Consider the following 16136-nt stretch of genomic DNA (forward strand, 5'->3'; position numbering starts at 1 on the left):
CCTCCGGAGAAGCTCAATAGTCAATAGCATCAAACACCGGTCTAGCAACCTACTGTAAAATGTCGGCGAGGCCAGAGGCCAATCTAGACGTTAGGGCACCAAACGCATGAGATCAATCTTAAAGTAACGGAAAAAAGCCGGCCTACAAAGAAGCCCGGGTATAGAACTACAGGTTATAATTATATGATAGTAAGATACATACTACAAAGAAGCTAGCATATGATGATACCATTGTACCTCTTTCTCTATCTACCATGTATCATGCACATTCTCTCTAGCATATGATGTTATTTATTCAGACCTTTTTTGTCGTCTAGTGAGACTGGATATGCCAGTCTCCTCCTGGCGCGTTGCTTCCGTCAATCAAATATTTCAGCCGCACGGGCTGTGTCCAACACTGACCCGCAGACTCAATTGAGACTGGGTCTTGGATCTAGACTCATTTTTTGAGACGAGTTTTTTGAGACCGATATCAACAAAGTTGGAGATCTAACTTTCCTTTGCCCATACCCATTTTAGCTGGACGTACTCTTCCCTTGAGATTAACTTTATCAGCAACTAGCATCCAAATTATGTAGTATTTAATTGCCATTATTAGCAAATTAGTCGATATCATGCGTTAATTTCTAGTACTTATTATTATTTTTTAAGTGTAAATTTCTTACTAATTAGTATATACAAACAATAGCTCACGGTTTTCACGACGTGTTTCGAGGCTCATTTGGGAAGCTGTTACCCTATACTCCATCAATAAATAGCCCCTGTAACAGGCAGCAGATGTATCAGAGAAAAAGAAATATCCGGACAGAAAGCATCATAGTGATTTTGAGAGAAGAAGTGAGAAACACTACTCCTCCATCTTTCTGCTCTTTCTTCTCTTACAAAATCCCAAGCAACTCTTCGGATCCACGAGCTAGGTAAAAGATTGTCTCATGTTTGTGTTTATTGCTGTATTTATAATTAATGTTGTTATACGTTGTTATCCAATTTCAATTCCAAGTTTAAGAGTGTCTGAATTTTTGTTACGTTTTCTAGTGCAGTGAAGTCGGAAGACATATACAAGTTCTCTGATTTGTGGAGTTTGTCGTCAAGATTATTCAAGAATGATTAACGCAGGGGAGGTGTTTGCAGGGGCTGCTGCTGGAGGACCAGTTGGACCTGTGTTTGATGTCCTTAGAGAAGTGGTAGAGAAGTCTTTCGCGTTTAATCCCACCCTCGAAAGCGTCAAATCCACGGTGGATTCTTTAGCCTTATTGATCCCGCAGATAGATGATCATAACACGAGATTGGGTGGTAACCGAGCAGGGGAAGTAGAAAAGCTCAAAGAAAAAATGGAGGAGGGGAAAAGGCTCATTGAAGAGCTGCTGCAGGTTAATGAGTGGAGCTGCTTGAAGGCTCATTACACCGACCAACTTGTTGAGTTGGATGAGTCTCTCAAGAGACACTTGGGGATATTGCAGGTGCAGGGAGTGATTGATGTGAAGGAGGCCTTGGTTGTGGCAAAGGATACTAATAAGGATGTGAAGGAAACCTTGGTTGTGGCAAAGGATACTAATAAGGATGTGAAGGAAACCTTGGTTGTGACAAAGGATGCCAGTAAGGATGTGAAAGAGGGATTGGCTTTGACAAAGGATATTAGTACGGATGTGAAGGGATATAGGCAGTGGCTGGAGCGTATCTCAGTCACGTCAGAGGAAAACATCAACCATCTTGTCAGGTTCGAAGCGGCTCTTAAAGCAGGACTGTCGGATATACAGAAGGATCTACAGAAGGGGCAGGAACAGAAGATCGACAGTATGTTGAGGGAAGTTACAATGTATGGAATGGAAAACAAAGGTGACTTTCTTGGAAAGATTTCTGACAATTTTATTTTACTAGTCTTCCAAATATGATACTAATTATGATAAATTATTCACAAAATTTGATGTCATATATTTATTTTTCCTTTTCTTTTGTTATTACTTATCAGAAAGTATTATTATTTTATTGGATTCCAAGTCGATGAAGGGTATGAGATTTCATGATTTTCTTGCGTTGATGACAGTGGGGTCGTTGATAGAAGCGGCTGCTCTAGGAGCTACAATAGAAGAATTGGATCATGCGGTTTGGCAGGAGAACAATAAACCCATTCATCTTTCCGTAATGAGTGAACGGATAAGGGGAATAGGTGAACGGACAAGGGGGATATTTGGATTGATCGAAAGGAAGAGGGCAAAAAACATAGAGATGTCGTATATCCCGACTGTGGAACTAAAGTATTTCAGAGTGCAGCTAGAGGAGGGGGTACAGCTCGTCCGCAACTGCAACAAGGTTCTTGAGTGGACCGACGACCTAAAGGCCGAGTACAACAAGAAATTCCTTCATTTGGAGAAAATTCTCGAGAGACTACACAACCGTTTAAATGGGATACACCCGTTTAAATGGAATACTGGAAAATGCGGCAGCTCATGTGGAACAACGTCGATGAGGGAATCTATTATTATTGAGGATCGATTCTGTCATTCAGACCATGCATGATTCTGTCATTAACGGTCATCAGGGACTACATCAAAATCCCATCAATCCAAATCCCCTTGATCCAAATCGCATCAATCCAAATCCCTTTGATACCAAATCTCTTAAATGAACTTTCGAGCTTCTCATATTTTCGGGAATGAAATAAAATAGCTAATGTTTTAGCAAATCATGAAACGTCTTGCTTTAATTTGGTGTGTAGGATGACCTTCCAGCTTTTATAGTATCATATTGTAATAGCGACATTAGAGGTCTGCCTCAATTTCGTTTTAATTAGTCTGTTGTTTTTTTTTTAAAGGATGTATTGGTTTTGGTCCCCGCCTTCATTCTTCTTCTTTGATTAATAAAATTGTGCAATAGGGAGGCTTTATTCCTCTCCTATCCGCTATATTTTAGCCACAAAAAAAAAATGAAATTTACAAAGAACTTTCGATTCCGATGTTTGGTAACATGTAGAAAGTTATCTGGAAAGTTGTTAAAAAGTTTATAATTAATGCAATAAAATAACGTATTGTGAGTGACAAATGCAAGGAAAGAATGAGAAAAAGTGACTCCTTTGAAGTATGGAAGGAACCATTTTCCCCCATATATTTTCTTTGCTTCAAGTAAGTATTTCCTTTCCTTTTGCATCCCAAACGCAAGAAAATAACAACTTTCCTTTCCCGATGCTTACTTTCTACGAATCAAACGAGACTTTAGAATTTGCTTAGTGATGAAGAACCGGTTTTTCTATAAATAGTATCAGGTTGTAATGCTTTAAGTTGGCTTGTAATTATAACAATAGCGAAAGTGCGAAACTCTGCTAAAATTTTCTTTCAAATTCTCCGTTCTTTTTCTATAGCTACAGAGCTTGATTTCTCAATCATGGCTGCCATGTTATCAGTAATCGTTTTGTTTGGCTGTATACTAACCGAGTGGATTTTTACACATCACTTTGGGCATTTGTACCTGAATCTAGCTCCTCAGTTCATCATAATTTTTCCATTATAAGTTCATAACGCTACTACCTAACCACATCTGTATAAAGCTGTCGACTTATCAAAAACCTTTGCTGCAATCAGCAACTTCCTATTTTTCTCTATCTCATATTCCAAGTCTTGTGTGCAATCTCTATCACACAGATTTCTCTCTTCACCATCCCTAAGAGAGTTGGAGACTCGGTTTCCCCTGAGGTAGCTTAAAAGCTGGATATTGGACATCTACTGGCATGGAGAAGACTAATACAAATGTTGAGGGCCAAGGTTTTGCAGAGTCTTGGTATAATTGCCACTTGCCAATCTCGATTAGATATTTCAAAACAATGGTTAAACTTGCTGCATACTTGATCCTTCAACAGCCGTGCAATTCAACAGCTGCCTACATTAGTTTTGGATCTCAAGCACTTAATGGCTCAAGAAGACATCGCAAACTGTGTGATTCTATTGTTCTGTGGTATTTTCCTGTACCCCAAGAGTGAGAGAGAGAGAGAGAGAGTACATAACCAATTCCAAATCTTAGAATAAATCCAAGTTCAACATGCATGCCTGGAAGGGTATGCATTGATCATCATGCGTCGGTAGAATATCACCTCTGATAGCATTAAAATCAAATTCCAGTACCACACATGATCAAAGGTATAGAACTACATGTTATAATTATATGACAGTAAGATACTCCAAAGGAGCTGGCATGTGATGATAGCATGGTATCTCTTTCTATTGAAATATCTACGCTAATCTACCACACACACTTGCACATTCTCTCTAGTTTTTGACAAAGAAACTTGACTGTAGAATATGTTTCTGACTACATCCACATACCTTAATTAAATAGCATAGACTATTTCCCCACTGCTATCAACATCTAGTTCAGATTCCGAATCTAAGTCATCCATATCATCGTCCATGTCATAATTGTCATTCAGGTACGGGCTAAGATTGTGGATTCCAACTGCTGGTATAGTGGCCTCAGCAATTATTTGCATGATTGTATCAATGCTCTGCATTGGTTGATCAGGCTCTTCGAAATGGTTGCCCATCGTCATCTCGTCCATCAAATCTGCGGGAAGATTCTTCAAGAACCATGGGTGGTTCTTTATTTCAGGAATGGTAATTCTCTGATACATGCATAAAACATGGACAGAATTAACAACAGAAAAGGAGTGAAAGAAATAAACTAGAATACTATGTTCTCAACTAATGGAACCTCGCAAACCAACATAACAAAAGCAACAACTTCCAAGATAATTCTCTGCAATCAGTAGAGTGTCTAATTTTCTGGTGTATTTTCAATTTTTCATGTTGTAACAAGTCTAATTGTTCCAGCATCAAGTGCTCAATAATGGGAAACTAGAGAAAATAACAAGTGTACTGTAGTACTTGCAATCTAACCTTGACAAATCTAACTTATATGGACTCATTCAGATTCATGTTATCATCCACCCATTGTGCATGTTTACTTTAATGGATTCTACATAAAAAGAGTTTTTATATGCCTTGAAGGTGGTTATGGCGACTTTCCTTGACCTTAGTATAATTTGAAACTCCATATTATCAGAGCCCAAAAATTTGAACCTACTGTACTTTCCATGATAACTGGTACTATGAAAAGAACGGCTTATTCCTAAATTACGTGAATTAAATTCAAAGGCACATGAATGCAGAGAAGAAATTTATCACGCAGAACGTCTGAAACATATTGCTTCAACAAAGCAAAATTTTGAAAACCAGACACTTATTATGTTGTTAAGACACGTGTACCATTGTAATAGAAGAAAAAGTAACTGTATATCTGAAGCTGTAGAGCAAAAGGAAAAATCAACTAACCGCAGCAGGGTCTGGCACAAAAATTCTTGATATCAGTTCAAGACATTCACAAGATAATGGCACAGAATCTGGAATGGCATACTGGACACTGAGAATTCTCTGCGAACAGAGAGTAGATGATATATATTGAATCATGCAATTTACATTCAGAAACATTAGCTAGTGATAAGGTGAAATGACATACTTGTATCGTCTTCCGGAAATCCTTTGGTTCATCAGGATCTTCAAAAGGATATGATCCCATCAACATCACATATAAAGTTACTCCACATGACCATACATCTGCCGTCTGACATTTTAACACAAAAACACAATAGAAATTACAATAGTTGAAACTCATAAAAAACTTCAACTGTACATATGAAAATAAAACTGAACAATTTCAAGAAGGATGATATGCAAGATGAAGAGTTTTATTCCAAGTGTAATCAATCTCCAAGTCAAGACATGAACTGTATATATACACCAAAATTAGCAGATGCATACTGCATTTAATCTGGACCTAAAATGAAGCCAGTAACTATTACACAATTTATCCCGATGCAGAAGCATGAATAAAAATTTAAGAAGAATCATGTAACATCGTTATTGAATGAAAACTTATGTCTATTACTTCCCATAATAAAGAAGGTGACTTTAACATCCATATGAATAGGGAAATTTGTCAAGTGCAATGGAAAAACTTTTTGATCAAAGGCAATCACAGTTTGACAGCTGCCACTTCATGGAAAAGGTCAAAAGGAGGACTACATTTAGATGACCTAACCCAGGATTCCATATTAACAAGACCAAAAGCAAGGTAATTGCTTTTTCTTTTAACAGTCGAACACCTGTTTAGTTGCAGTTTAAACTAGTACTACCCATCAAAAGTGACCACTCTTTTGGAATAAGTAACTAAACAACCATGAATCTTATAAGAAAAAGCTTTAAGCTTCAATTTGTCACATGCTAGACTGCTATTTGAAGTCAAAAACAAACTTAAATGGTGGGAGAGAATACTTCACATTGGAGATTACTATAGATTGCAATCCTTTAAAGTTCAAAGCAGCCTAAATGGGAAAGCAAGGAAAACTTAATCCACTATGCTATTAAAATTCAGCTTCATGGACTACTCCAGAACAGAATGCTAGCAAATAATCAAAGCAATTTTTGGTTCAAACAATCAAGGCAATACCAGTAAAAGTAATAAGTACTTGATAAAATTAAAGAATCATACCTTTCCATCATACTCTTGCCTCAGTAATACTTCAGGAGCAATGTATGCCGGAGTTCCTACTGTAGATTTTGGTTGTGAATGAAGCACTGAAGACTGACAAAACACCAATTATTAGATACATAAAAGATAATGATCCAAGAAATGCATACAAATGAACATAATTGCCTAACTCGATCATGATCATTTATACAGTAGCTGTAGCAGTTCCATATGTCTCGTGGAAAGAAAAATGATTAGCAAAATAGGATCAATCCCATCAAAGTGCACAGAGTTAAAAAGAAATGATGAGATACGAAACAGATAGGCCTTAAGTTTCTAACAAGGAAGACATCAGTCCAGGGGCTTGGCTTAGCTACAGTAATACATCAAAGCAACTGATATAGAAACAAGTGCTCTATTAGAAGCTCATCTTAACTAACTCTGAGCTCCCTTTCTTTCTATTAAAAGTGTGAACATAAAGTATACAACAGATAAGTAACAAAGACATTGTCCAAAAGAAAGCGATAAGTAACAAATAGAAAACAAAGAATATACCTTTGAGTACCCAAAATCACATATCTTTAAGCGAGGAGCTGGACTTCCGTCCAACAAAGTGTTTTCCAACTTCAAGTCCCGGTGACATACTTGCTTCATCAAGGCAAAAAACAAATCCAAATAAGTTGCCACCCCAATTCCCATGGAAAACGTATAAAGACTAGAAAAGCCAAAAAAAAACCTTACATACCATTGCATGACAGTAACTGACTCCAGATATAAGTTGTTGGAAAAAGAAGCGAGCCTAAACAAAAAGAAACCACACATATCAGCAAAGCAAAACGGTAAGGAAAACAAGAAAGAAAGCAATTATAGATATTAAATAAAAAAGGACCTCGTCCTCACTAAAGCGCCCTGCATTGCATATCCGCTCGAAAAGCTCTCCTCCAGAAGCATATTCCATTACAATCGCCAGATGGGTAGGAGTCAGAATAACCTGTATAGATAGTGAAATTCAAAGTACATTAGCAGCCAATTACCCTACCTTAGACGAAAACCGAAATCTTACCATCAGGGAAAATCACACCAACCTCTTTGAACCTAACAATGTTGGGGTGCCTCAACGACCTATGATTGATTATTTCTCTCTGAACATTTTCATCAATCTGCAACACCCAGCACCACAGTCAGAACCAAAGTGCTCCAAATCCACTCGCACAAACCTCGTTACCAATCAATAAAAGCAATCCCATATTTAGTAATGCACTCCACACTAACCATGTTCAGCTAATCACATAAACAATTAAACTCAATATCCTCTAATCCCTAATAATCAAAAAAATTTCCTTTAGTTTCCCGTACGGAATATAATTTCCCCAAACAATTAACTCAAAAAACCCTCCATTACCAAATAAATGCGTGTAATAAAGACAAAAACGGTAAGAACCCAAACCCGATCAAAATGCTAAAAATAGAAACCCAAAACCAAAAGCATGACAACATCAGCAACCGAAAAGCCTAACCGTAATTTCCATAAATGGATGCACTCCCAAAAAAAAATCATTTACAAACCCACCCCCCACCTCCCCCTCCTACTACTACAGATTTGAAATTCCGAAACTGACCTTGTTGCCGCGCTCGATATACTTGACGGCCACGAGCTCCTTGGTCTGCTTGTCCCTCATCAGCCTCGCCACCCCGAAGTTCCCGGACCCGATATCCCTCACGAAATCGTACCTATCACTGTCGTGCATGATCGGCATGTCCATCGCCGGCCCCACCGTCACCGCCGCCCGATCCATTTCAACTCCCAAGATTCCGTCTCTCCCTCCCAAAACGCGGTCACATTAAGCGGAACGCTGCACAACGTTTTACCTTGACTCTGCGCGGAAGTTCTACTTAAGCACGTAAACCAATACAATATACGAATCTCGGTTGCTTAGATCCGTCGCGAGTTACGACAAGTGTTGCGGCGGTCGGAGAAGGAGGTGGTGTTTTTGGTTTTCCGATCGGCGAGGGATTACAATGATATGATATTATTGAGGGGAGGTGTAGGATGACTTCGAGAGAAGGGAAGTGATGGAACCAATGGGATATATTATCTTCTGCGCGAGGTGGGGGAGAAGAGGGAATGAGACAAAAAAGCGGCGTCGTTTACGTGCTTGGGGACCACGACGACGTCGTTTTTTTGTGGGGGGGGGGAGAGGTTGGTTGGTTGCTGTCTAAGACCACCAGGTATGGCTATTGCCTATTGGCTTCCCTCCCTTTCCTGGCGGCTCGTTGCTGTTTTCGCTTGTCTGGTTTTGGCGATTCTGATTGGCTGGGTTAGCGGTTTGAAATGACTCTACTGCCCTCGTCTTGGAAAGTTCCTGTGAGGGGGTGGGAATTGAGTGTGGCACGATGTGAGCTTGGGGAAGTAAGGTGAGAGGATCGGACGGAGGGTGTTGAGTTGTGACTGAGTAGTCAATCAAGTAAAGGGTGGGTAATAGTCTGCAGGTACGGTTAAGGGTAGGATGGAGAATATTTAGTGGAATCTATTAATGCCTGATTTGGTAAGGCATCTTCTTAATGTCAACTCCAAACTTGCTTAGCACAGCTCCCGATGAGTTCTAAAGTTTTAAAAATTTAGAGAAATTACATTTTTTATTATATAAGAAAAGACTCCGACAGATTAAATACAAAAGCTTTTACAGCAATCTGCAAATATTAAATGGGAGAGTAAACAAAAATTACATGTTATGTAGCTCTATATTTCCTAAGTTTTACGACCATTATATATAATAAATTTTATGTCATGGTATAGTATGATAAGATATTTGAAAATGAATCATTCAATATTTTATTTTGAGAGAAACAAATGGTCAATTAACTTTTATATGTTTGATACTTTGGTTACTCACTTTTTAAATATATATCACTTTGGTCACTCAACTTTAACTATGTTAATCACTTTAGTCACTTCACAAATTTTTTTCATTGAACAAAAAAATTATTTGCCACAATATCAAAGATATTTTCGATCAACCAATTATGAAAAATTAAGAAATCCGAATTGAAATAAATGGGAGAAGTGATTAAAGTGAGACAAAATACCCCTTTGGTGACTAAAGTGATTGACAGAGTAATAATTGAGTGACCAAAGTGATATATTTAAAAATTAAGTGATCAAAGTGTTGAATGAATCATAGTTGAGTGACAATTTATGAAATTCTCCCTTTTATTTTCCCACCTTATGCTTCAATTTGCATCTCATCAAACTGAGAGTAGGGCTATCAATTCCGACACGACCAGATAACACAACTATAAACTACACTAAATAAAGCGGGTTCAACCCGCACTATTAAAAAGCGGGTTGACCATGGGTCAACCCACCATGACCCATTTAATAAATGGGTCGGCCACGGGCCAACCCGCCTACACGAAGTGAACCCGTATAACCCGAATATGTTATACTTCTTCTTGAAATTTTAGACGTTGGAAGTATTTGATCATAGGATTAGACAATTTGAAATATTTTTCTTTATAATTATTGGATTTAATTATTTATATGCTTCGTCTTGTGGAGTTTTTAGCGAATTTAATCAATTTATGTATTTTTTTACTTAAATTGGTTGCATTGTTAACCCTTAAATTTGTCATTTTATCTAACATGACACGACCTATTTATTAAACGAGTTGGAAACGGGTAACCCGTTTAATAAATAGGTTGGATTTGGGTTTAAATTTTTGACAAGATAATTAAATGGGTTGGATTTGAGTTTGTCTTTTGAGACACTGCAAATACCTTGATCCGACATGACCGATTGACAGCCCTAACTGAGAGCACTCCAATGGCAAAAATCCTTAGAACCTAAGTTAAGAATATCTCAAAGCATATCAACATATGCTCAAAAACAATAATTTTTGGTGCATGTTATACTATTATCTTTTTATTTGTTCTAAAAGTTTCATCATGATTTCAGAACACGACAATATAGTCAGATGTACGTTTGCTATCGTGGCGTAATTTTACTGAGTATATATCATATATGTACTGGATTTCTATCGAAGTTCATGTCCTTTAGATGCACCATATGGAATGAATGATTCGGTTCATGGTACCTCTACCATGATTCAGCCGCTTCTTATCCGTTCCCTTTAAACAGGCTTTATAGTACTTTAAGCCCTTTATCTGGTTCGTACCTGCATTTTGGACGGTTGTACCATAGAGCATAAGGTTAAAGTGATTCCGTAAGCAAAGGGATAATGGTTTGTGACTGGAGGACTGTGCAATGTGTGAGGACGACGACGTTGAACTTCTATGTCTTTCCCTTTCTCAAGCGATTGGATGATGCCCCAGCGTAGATAAAAGTACCTATCTAGCTAGATAATCTAATTTGTCCAGCCCAAAGGACGACTCATCATTGGTTAATAACGTGAAGCGAGTTTATGATATTACGGATTTAACTCATATTTTTGGAGAAGTTAATCTGTTGTAATATTATTGCAACAATAGGTAAAAATGTCAAATAGTTAAAGAACCTCATGGTGCGAATAGATTTTTTTTTTTTTTTCCTATCAACCAGAGCAAAGAAATAAAAAATAAAACTCAAAGTGAACTTAAATTTAAAACTATTGATAAAAAAAAAAACTTAAATTTAAAAGTAATTCATGATATGTCATTTTTAAATTGGCATGTTTCTCAAATTATAATTATATAGAATGATGAAAGAAAAATATTAATCTAAGTTGTGCGGGAGATGATAACTTTTAAAATGTATATAGCTGACTGTGGAAGGAAATAATTTCTTTTTCCTTCGAATATTGAAAATTTGAAATGCTTTCTTTAGCAAATGGGTTTCCATATTTTTCAATTTTGTTATATAATTAGATAAAAGAATGCACATGTGGTGTATACAAGTGGTCAATTGTAATTTTTTTTTATTTTTTTAGGAAATTAGGTGTCAATCTATTAAATTGCAAAGAATTATGAGCTTTCGACAAAGAAAAGGAACAAGGAGAAGGACAGAAACTAGGGTTTGGGAAACACAGGGGATTTTTCAGCACCGATCCGACGGCGCCCCCACGTCGACCATGGCTTCTGGCCTCATCGATGAATGGCGGGTGTTGCCGGACTGGTTCATGAAGTCTCGAGGCTTTAGGTTTTGCTTTTTCTTAATTGGTCTGGGCTCTGTATGATGCGTCTCTCCTCTCAGGCGGCAGCGCAGGCGTGGTTGATGGGCGATTGGCGATCGACGACGACGCAAATATGGAGTAGGTGGCCAGAAACCAGATCGTGGCGGCGGCATGCCATGGATTGTATGGTGCTGGTTACTGGTCTACGTTGCGTCGATAGTCGGAGCCTTCGATGGTGGAGCTTTCAATGGTGGTTTCAGGCTCTCAAGCCTGTGGAAGCAAACAAGCGGTAGGGTATGGTAGATTCCTTACTGGTTTTTGGTTTGGGTCTGTGGTTTTGGCCTGGATCCCACCGAAAACAGGTAGGGGATTTGGTGTGGATTGTTGCGTGGGTTGTAGTTCTTCGGCGAGGCGAGCTTGAAGGGATTGATTTATGGTGGTGGTTTGCCAGTAGAATACCTGGAGAAAGAGAAGAGGATTACAGCGGCTGGTTTGTGCTTTTGTTTAAGGTAGTTTTTTTTGTTAGGAATTTGGTTAGGCTTTCTTGGTCTTTAGCATGTCCCTACTCATTTGAGCCAGGGTTGGGTCAAATTGAGGTGCCATGGATGTGGTGTCTTTCCTGGGGACAAATTGGTTTATTGTTGGTTTTATCTTATGGTCAATGTACTGACGAGTGATCCTTGCACGTGATCTAGTACCTTTGGGACACGGTGTGGAAAAGGGCATTGGTTTTTCTTGCGGTTGTCTATGAGGTAGTATATATCGATATTCTTGGGATTCTATGTAGCCCGAGAGGTTGGGCGATATAGGTGGTTAGGGGTTGGGCCCTTTCGGCTCATGGAGGTCATTCTTGACGGACCCGTAACTGGTTTAGGTTTCAGGGAGGAGAGTGGGGAATTCTTGTCTACCACCGGTCGATCCCGTTTTATGTAATCTGGTTTATTTTAATAAAAGTTTCTTATTCTCAAAAAAAAAAAAGGTGTCAATCTATTAAAAGAAAATGTGGGTAATAGTACTTAGTGACCATCCATGTAATGCACGTACAAATTGCATCACTACTTAGGGAGCCCTAAAGCTTTCTATGTAGTGCTAACCTAGAGGTGCTAAGTAACTAAATATCTGACACTACTAGTATTATCACCGAACAATTCAAGATCTAACCTAATTTATTTATGCTTCCTAGAATCTCCCTACACAAAGGGGGTTTACCCGAGCTCAACTAAGATCCCGAAATTCAACAACAACAAAAATGGGCCAAACACACTAGCCCAAACCCTAACCCCAGGGGAGTAAAGCCCAACAGCGGCATCCAGCACCTACAAGTAGGGGTGAGTTCGGAACGGTACCGGACCTTGAAGCCCAATACCACTTACCATACCAAACTAAGTTGGTACACAAAATAGCCTACCATTACCGCCCACAGAAGTCGGTATACCAACTTCTCGATATACCGAGATCTTGGTTTGTTGGGCCTCGTACCGAGTTTAAGACTGGGCCAGATTTCAGCTAAGGCCCAACTAAAATTTTAAAAACCCAAACCTGTCAGCAAATAAAAAACTGCAATCCCACATCAATTTAAAGGCCCAACCTGGAAATGAAAAATAAGCTAAAAACTCTCATACATCAACTTCACTACTTGAGTTCATCACTTCAGTTCATCCCCTTCATCACTCCATAGTTCATACAAATTTTAAGTCAATAATTCATAGTTCACAGTTCACACAAATGAATCAAAATATCAAATGATACAATAACTAAGTGCAATAGTTGAAAACAAAGTGTTCAAGGACTCAAAGTTCATCTCATCATCACTTCATATTTGTTTGCTGCCTTGCTGAGTTGCTGTGCTCCCTCAAATTCAGTTTCTGCAAATTCACACTTCATACTCAGTTTCTGCAAATTCAGTTTTGTTGAAAATAATAAGAATGCTGGCAGTTTAGCAGATTTAGTTAGTGAAATTGAATTTAGGCAGTTTCATCCCAAACTAGCAATGAACAAGAGAGCTCACGATGTAGGCTGCTAGGCATCAGTTTGTGTAGAGCTGGTATTGGTCAATGTTGCCTCCACTCCTTGATTAAAAGCATTTTCTGCAAAATAACAAAGATGAGGTTAAAAACAATACCATGAGTCATAAAATAAATAATCAAAAAATATGAATAACATTTAGCTTTGACAAAACTCATATAGGGGAGTTTTTTTTAATTTTATTTTACTCTATTTTTTCATGAGAGAAGATGCATAGAATCAAAGAAGAGCAAGACTCCAGTTGTTAAGAAAAACAATGAACTAAATAATTTGTCATTTGAGTGTGCAGTAATTACACATATTAGATAAAATGGACATATTTTTTATTGATAAGAAATAGAATTTATCAAGACAAAGAAAGGATGTAGAGATTTGAGAAAAGGGATAAAAGAGAATGTACAGAGCAGTATCCAAGGAAAGACAAAGCAAGCAACAACAAACAACAATAACACCAGCCAACTCCATCAAACAACATAAATAGCAACAAGTTCAAAACATATAATGATATTCCTTGTAAATTGATCTAATTGTGTTTTTCATTAGTTTTAAGCCAAACAGAAGAAAAGAAATGGAGTCTGCACCTACCAAATTCAAACTTTGCCTTCTTCTCCCTCAAAGATCAAACTTAGTCCTCATCCTCCTGTTCCTCCAAGCACAAAAGGAAAACCATGAAAACCCAGAATAAATTGGTAAATCTCAACAATCCAAAGCTTCTAATCACTAAAATTAAAAACAATCGAAGGTCGTACTCACCAACAGCAATGGTTCGAAAGATTCGATTGATCTTCAAAGAGATTGAGACTTTGAGAGGCTCAGAGCCTTGCTCAGGTGAGAGAGAGAGAGAGAGATTAGGGTTTAGGGTTTGGAAACTTTTAATCTAACGGTTGTGAATTAAAACTGAAGAAAATCAGCGGCTATGGTTGATAATATAATAAATATTTAAAATAAATAAATATTATATTAAATACTTGGTACGCTACAGTATACTGTATTTCTGTAAGAATCAATACCAGTTATGAGATCTCGGTTCGGTTATATCATACCACAACTTCGGTTACTGAAAATCTTGGTTTGGGACAGGCTCAGTTGGCTGGTTTGGCTCGGGAGAATTTGCCAACCCTACCTACAAGTAGTCAACTATAAGTTTGTAGACTTCAACAAAAAAAAAAAAAAAAAAGACACCTTCTACTTTCTATATTCAAGTTGACATTTGTTGTCTGTTATAGCAATTCCATTGGGCTTGATGATTGCAAGTTTGCAACAAAGATACATTTCTTTTGCCTTTTGGGTTGAATTGGGCGGGCTAGACCCAACAATTCAAAAGCGAATATAGTTAGCCCAAAAGTCTGCAAACAGCCCTGGGATGAACCGCATCATGCATAATTGGATTAATCAACAAGAAAGTTAAAAAAAATTGAATCTAGAAACTTCACAGAGATCATCAAGAAACGCAGTAGCATCTTGGGGAGGAGGGGAGGAGAGTACAACAAGTCAACAACACAAAATTAAAATTTTGAAGTTGTTTTACATAAGGACATGTCTGGACTAGATGTCTTAGGCCCAACAAATATATGTCAAGGCAATCTCATCATCTCATGAGAAATTTGCAACAAAGACAAATCTTGTGCAATAGCAGTAGTCGACGCTCCCCCACTTTTGAGCCAGTAATTTAAACTTTAAACATCGATGAATAATAGCAAAATGAGCTTCTTATGCTTTTAAGTCGAACGTATGGCACTCCACGTCTCCACACAGAAGTACCCGACTTCTTTTAACTTAACCGGCTTAGTAAGTCAATAGGTTAAGGAATGAATATTGATTAACAGCAAACTTCAGCAAGTTGGCCGTCTTAGCTCAGCTGGTAGAGCGCGTGGCTTTTAACCACGTGGTCGTGGGTTCGATTCCCACAGACGGCGATTATCTGTTTTTATTGTATTCTTATATAATTTTTTTTTTTTTTGTTACATTATTAAATAATTTTTTGCTCACATTGGAAGCAAAGTACGAGCGTACTGGTTACGATATACGAATAGTACCAAGAACCCATCATCATGTGAGGGAAGAAAAACCAAACCAAAGCTAGTGGAAAACACGTAGATCAGATCAGCCATTATCAAGCAAATACTGAAAAGATAAAACAGCATTTTGAGACATGAAATGCTCATATGCGACCACCCGCTCGACTATGCTCAAGTTCTTTTTCTTTGGATAGAACTATATAATGATGCATTGTATAGTTGCGCATAATCTACAAACTTTTCTTCTTTACTTGGCTTAACGACTAATTACCATTTTTGTCAAAATGACTGGCGAGGCCCTTCTTTGGATGTACTGTTCTTTTTTTTCTTTTTCTTTTTGAAAAGAATGTAATGTTTTTCTTCATTACTAAAATTTTTCTCCCACCATCAAGATTAAATAAAATACAAAAACTCAATATTAAAATAGTTGTAGCGGAAACACTAATTATAAAAATATTTGTAAATGAGCAA

At 37.8% G+C, this 16136-nt stretch overlaps 2 protein-coding genes and 1 non-coding gene across 4 annotated transcripts; 2 read left to right on the forward strand and 1 right to left on the reverse strand.

The window, feature by feature from the left end:
* The first annotated feature begins 783 nt into the window (after nt 1–783).
* Nucleotides 784–2809, forward strand: LOC112186930. 2 transcript variants are annotated; one of them, XM_024325501.2, is made up of 3 exons: nt 784–917; nt 1036–1836; nt 2045–2809. In XM_024325501.2, the coding sequence occupies exons 2-3, from the start codon at nt 1104–1106 to the stop codon at nt 2515–2517; spliced, it is 1206 nt and encodes a 401-aa protein (XP_024181269.1). In that variant the 5' UTR covers nt 784–917; nt 1036–1103; the 3' UTR covers nt 2518–2809. The 2 variants fall into 2 exon arrangements, with proteins under 2 accessions (XP_024181269.1, XP_040371281.1); XM_040515347.1 differs by having other exon boundaries at nt 786–917; nt 1041–1836.
* A 1257-nt stretch (nt 2810–4066) lies between these two features.
* LOC112186932 (serine/threonine-protein kinase SRK2I) lies at nt 4067–8677 on the reverse strand. Its single transcript, XM_024325502.2, has 9 exons — nt 8133–8677; nt 7599–7673; nt 7403–7504; nt 7259–7312; nt 7069–7161; nt 6535–6627; nt 5503–5607; nt 5319–5417; nt 4067–4609 (listed from the first exon to the last, which is right to left on the reverse strand). The coding sequence occupies exons 1-9, from the start codon at nt 8307–8309 to the stop codon at nt 4319–4321; spliced, it is 1089 nt and encodes a 362-aa protein (XP_024181270.1). The 5' UTR covers nt 8310–8677; the 3' UTR covers nt 4067–4318.
* A 6813-nt stretch (nt 8678–15490) lies between these two features.
* TRNAK-UUU lies at nt 15491–15563 on the forward strand. Its single transcript has one exon. It is a non-coding gene; the product is annotated as a tRNA-Lys (tRNA).
* Nucleotides 15564–16136: the final 573 nt, after the last annotated feature.

The sequence above is a fragment of the Rosa chinensis genome, chromosome 2, assembly GCF_002994745.2.
Source record: "Rosa chinensis cultivar Old Blush chromosome 2, RchiOBHm-V2, whole genome shotgun sequence".
NCBI classification, from domain to species: domain Eukaryota; kingdom Viridiplantae; phylum Streptophyta; class Magnoliopsida; order Rosales; family Rosaceae; genus Rosa; species Rosa chinensis.

What these genes read in the sequence shown, in the direction of transcription:
- LOC112186930 (XM_024325501.2), top strand. Translation starts at nt 1,104, where the DNA reads ATGATTAACGCAGGGGAGGTGTTTGCAGGGGCTGCTGCTGGAGGACCA. An exon ending in GTATGGAATGGAAAACAAAG is followed by an intron (nt 1,837 to 2,044) that starts GTGACTTTCTTG and finishes CGTTGATGACAG; the next exon opens with TGGGGTCGTTGATAGAAGCG.
- LOC112186932 (XM_024325502.2), bottom strand. Translation starts at nt 8,309, where the DNA reads ATGGATCGGGCGGCGGTGACGGTGGGGCCGGCGATGGACATGCCGATC. An exon ending in TCAGTTACTGTCATGCAATG is followed by an intron (nt 7,162 to 7,258) that starts GTATGTAAGGTT and finishes GCCTTGATGAAG; the next exon opens with CAAGTATGTCACCGGGACTT. An exon ending in TTGTGCCAGACCCTGCTGCG is followed by an intron (nt 4,610 to 5,318) that starts GTTAGTTGATTT and finishes TGCATGTATCAG; the next exon opens with AGAATTACCATTCCTGAAAT.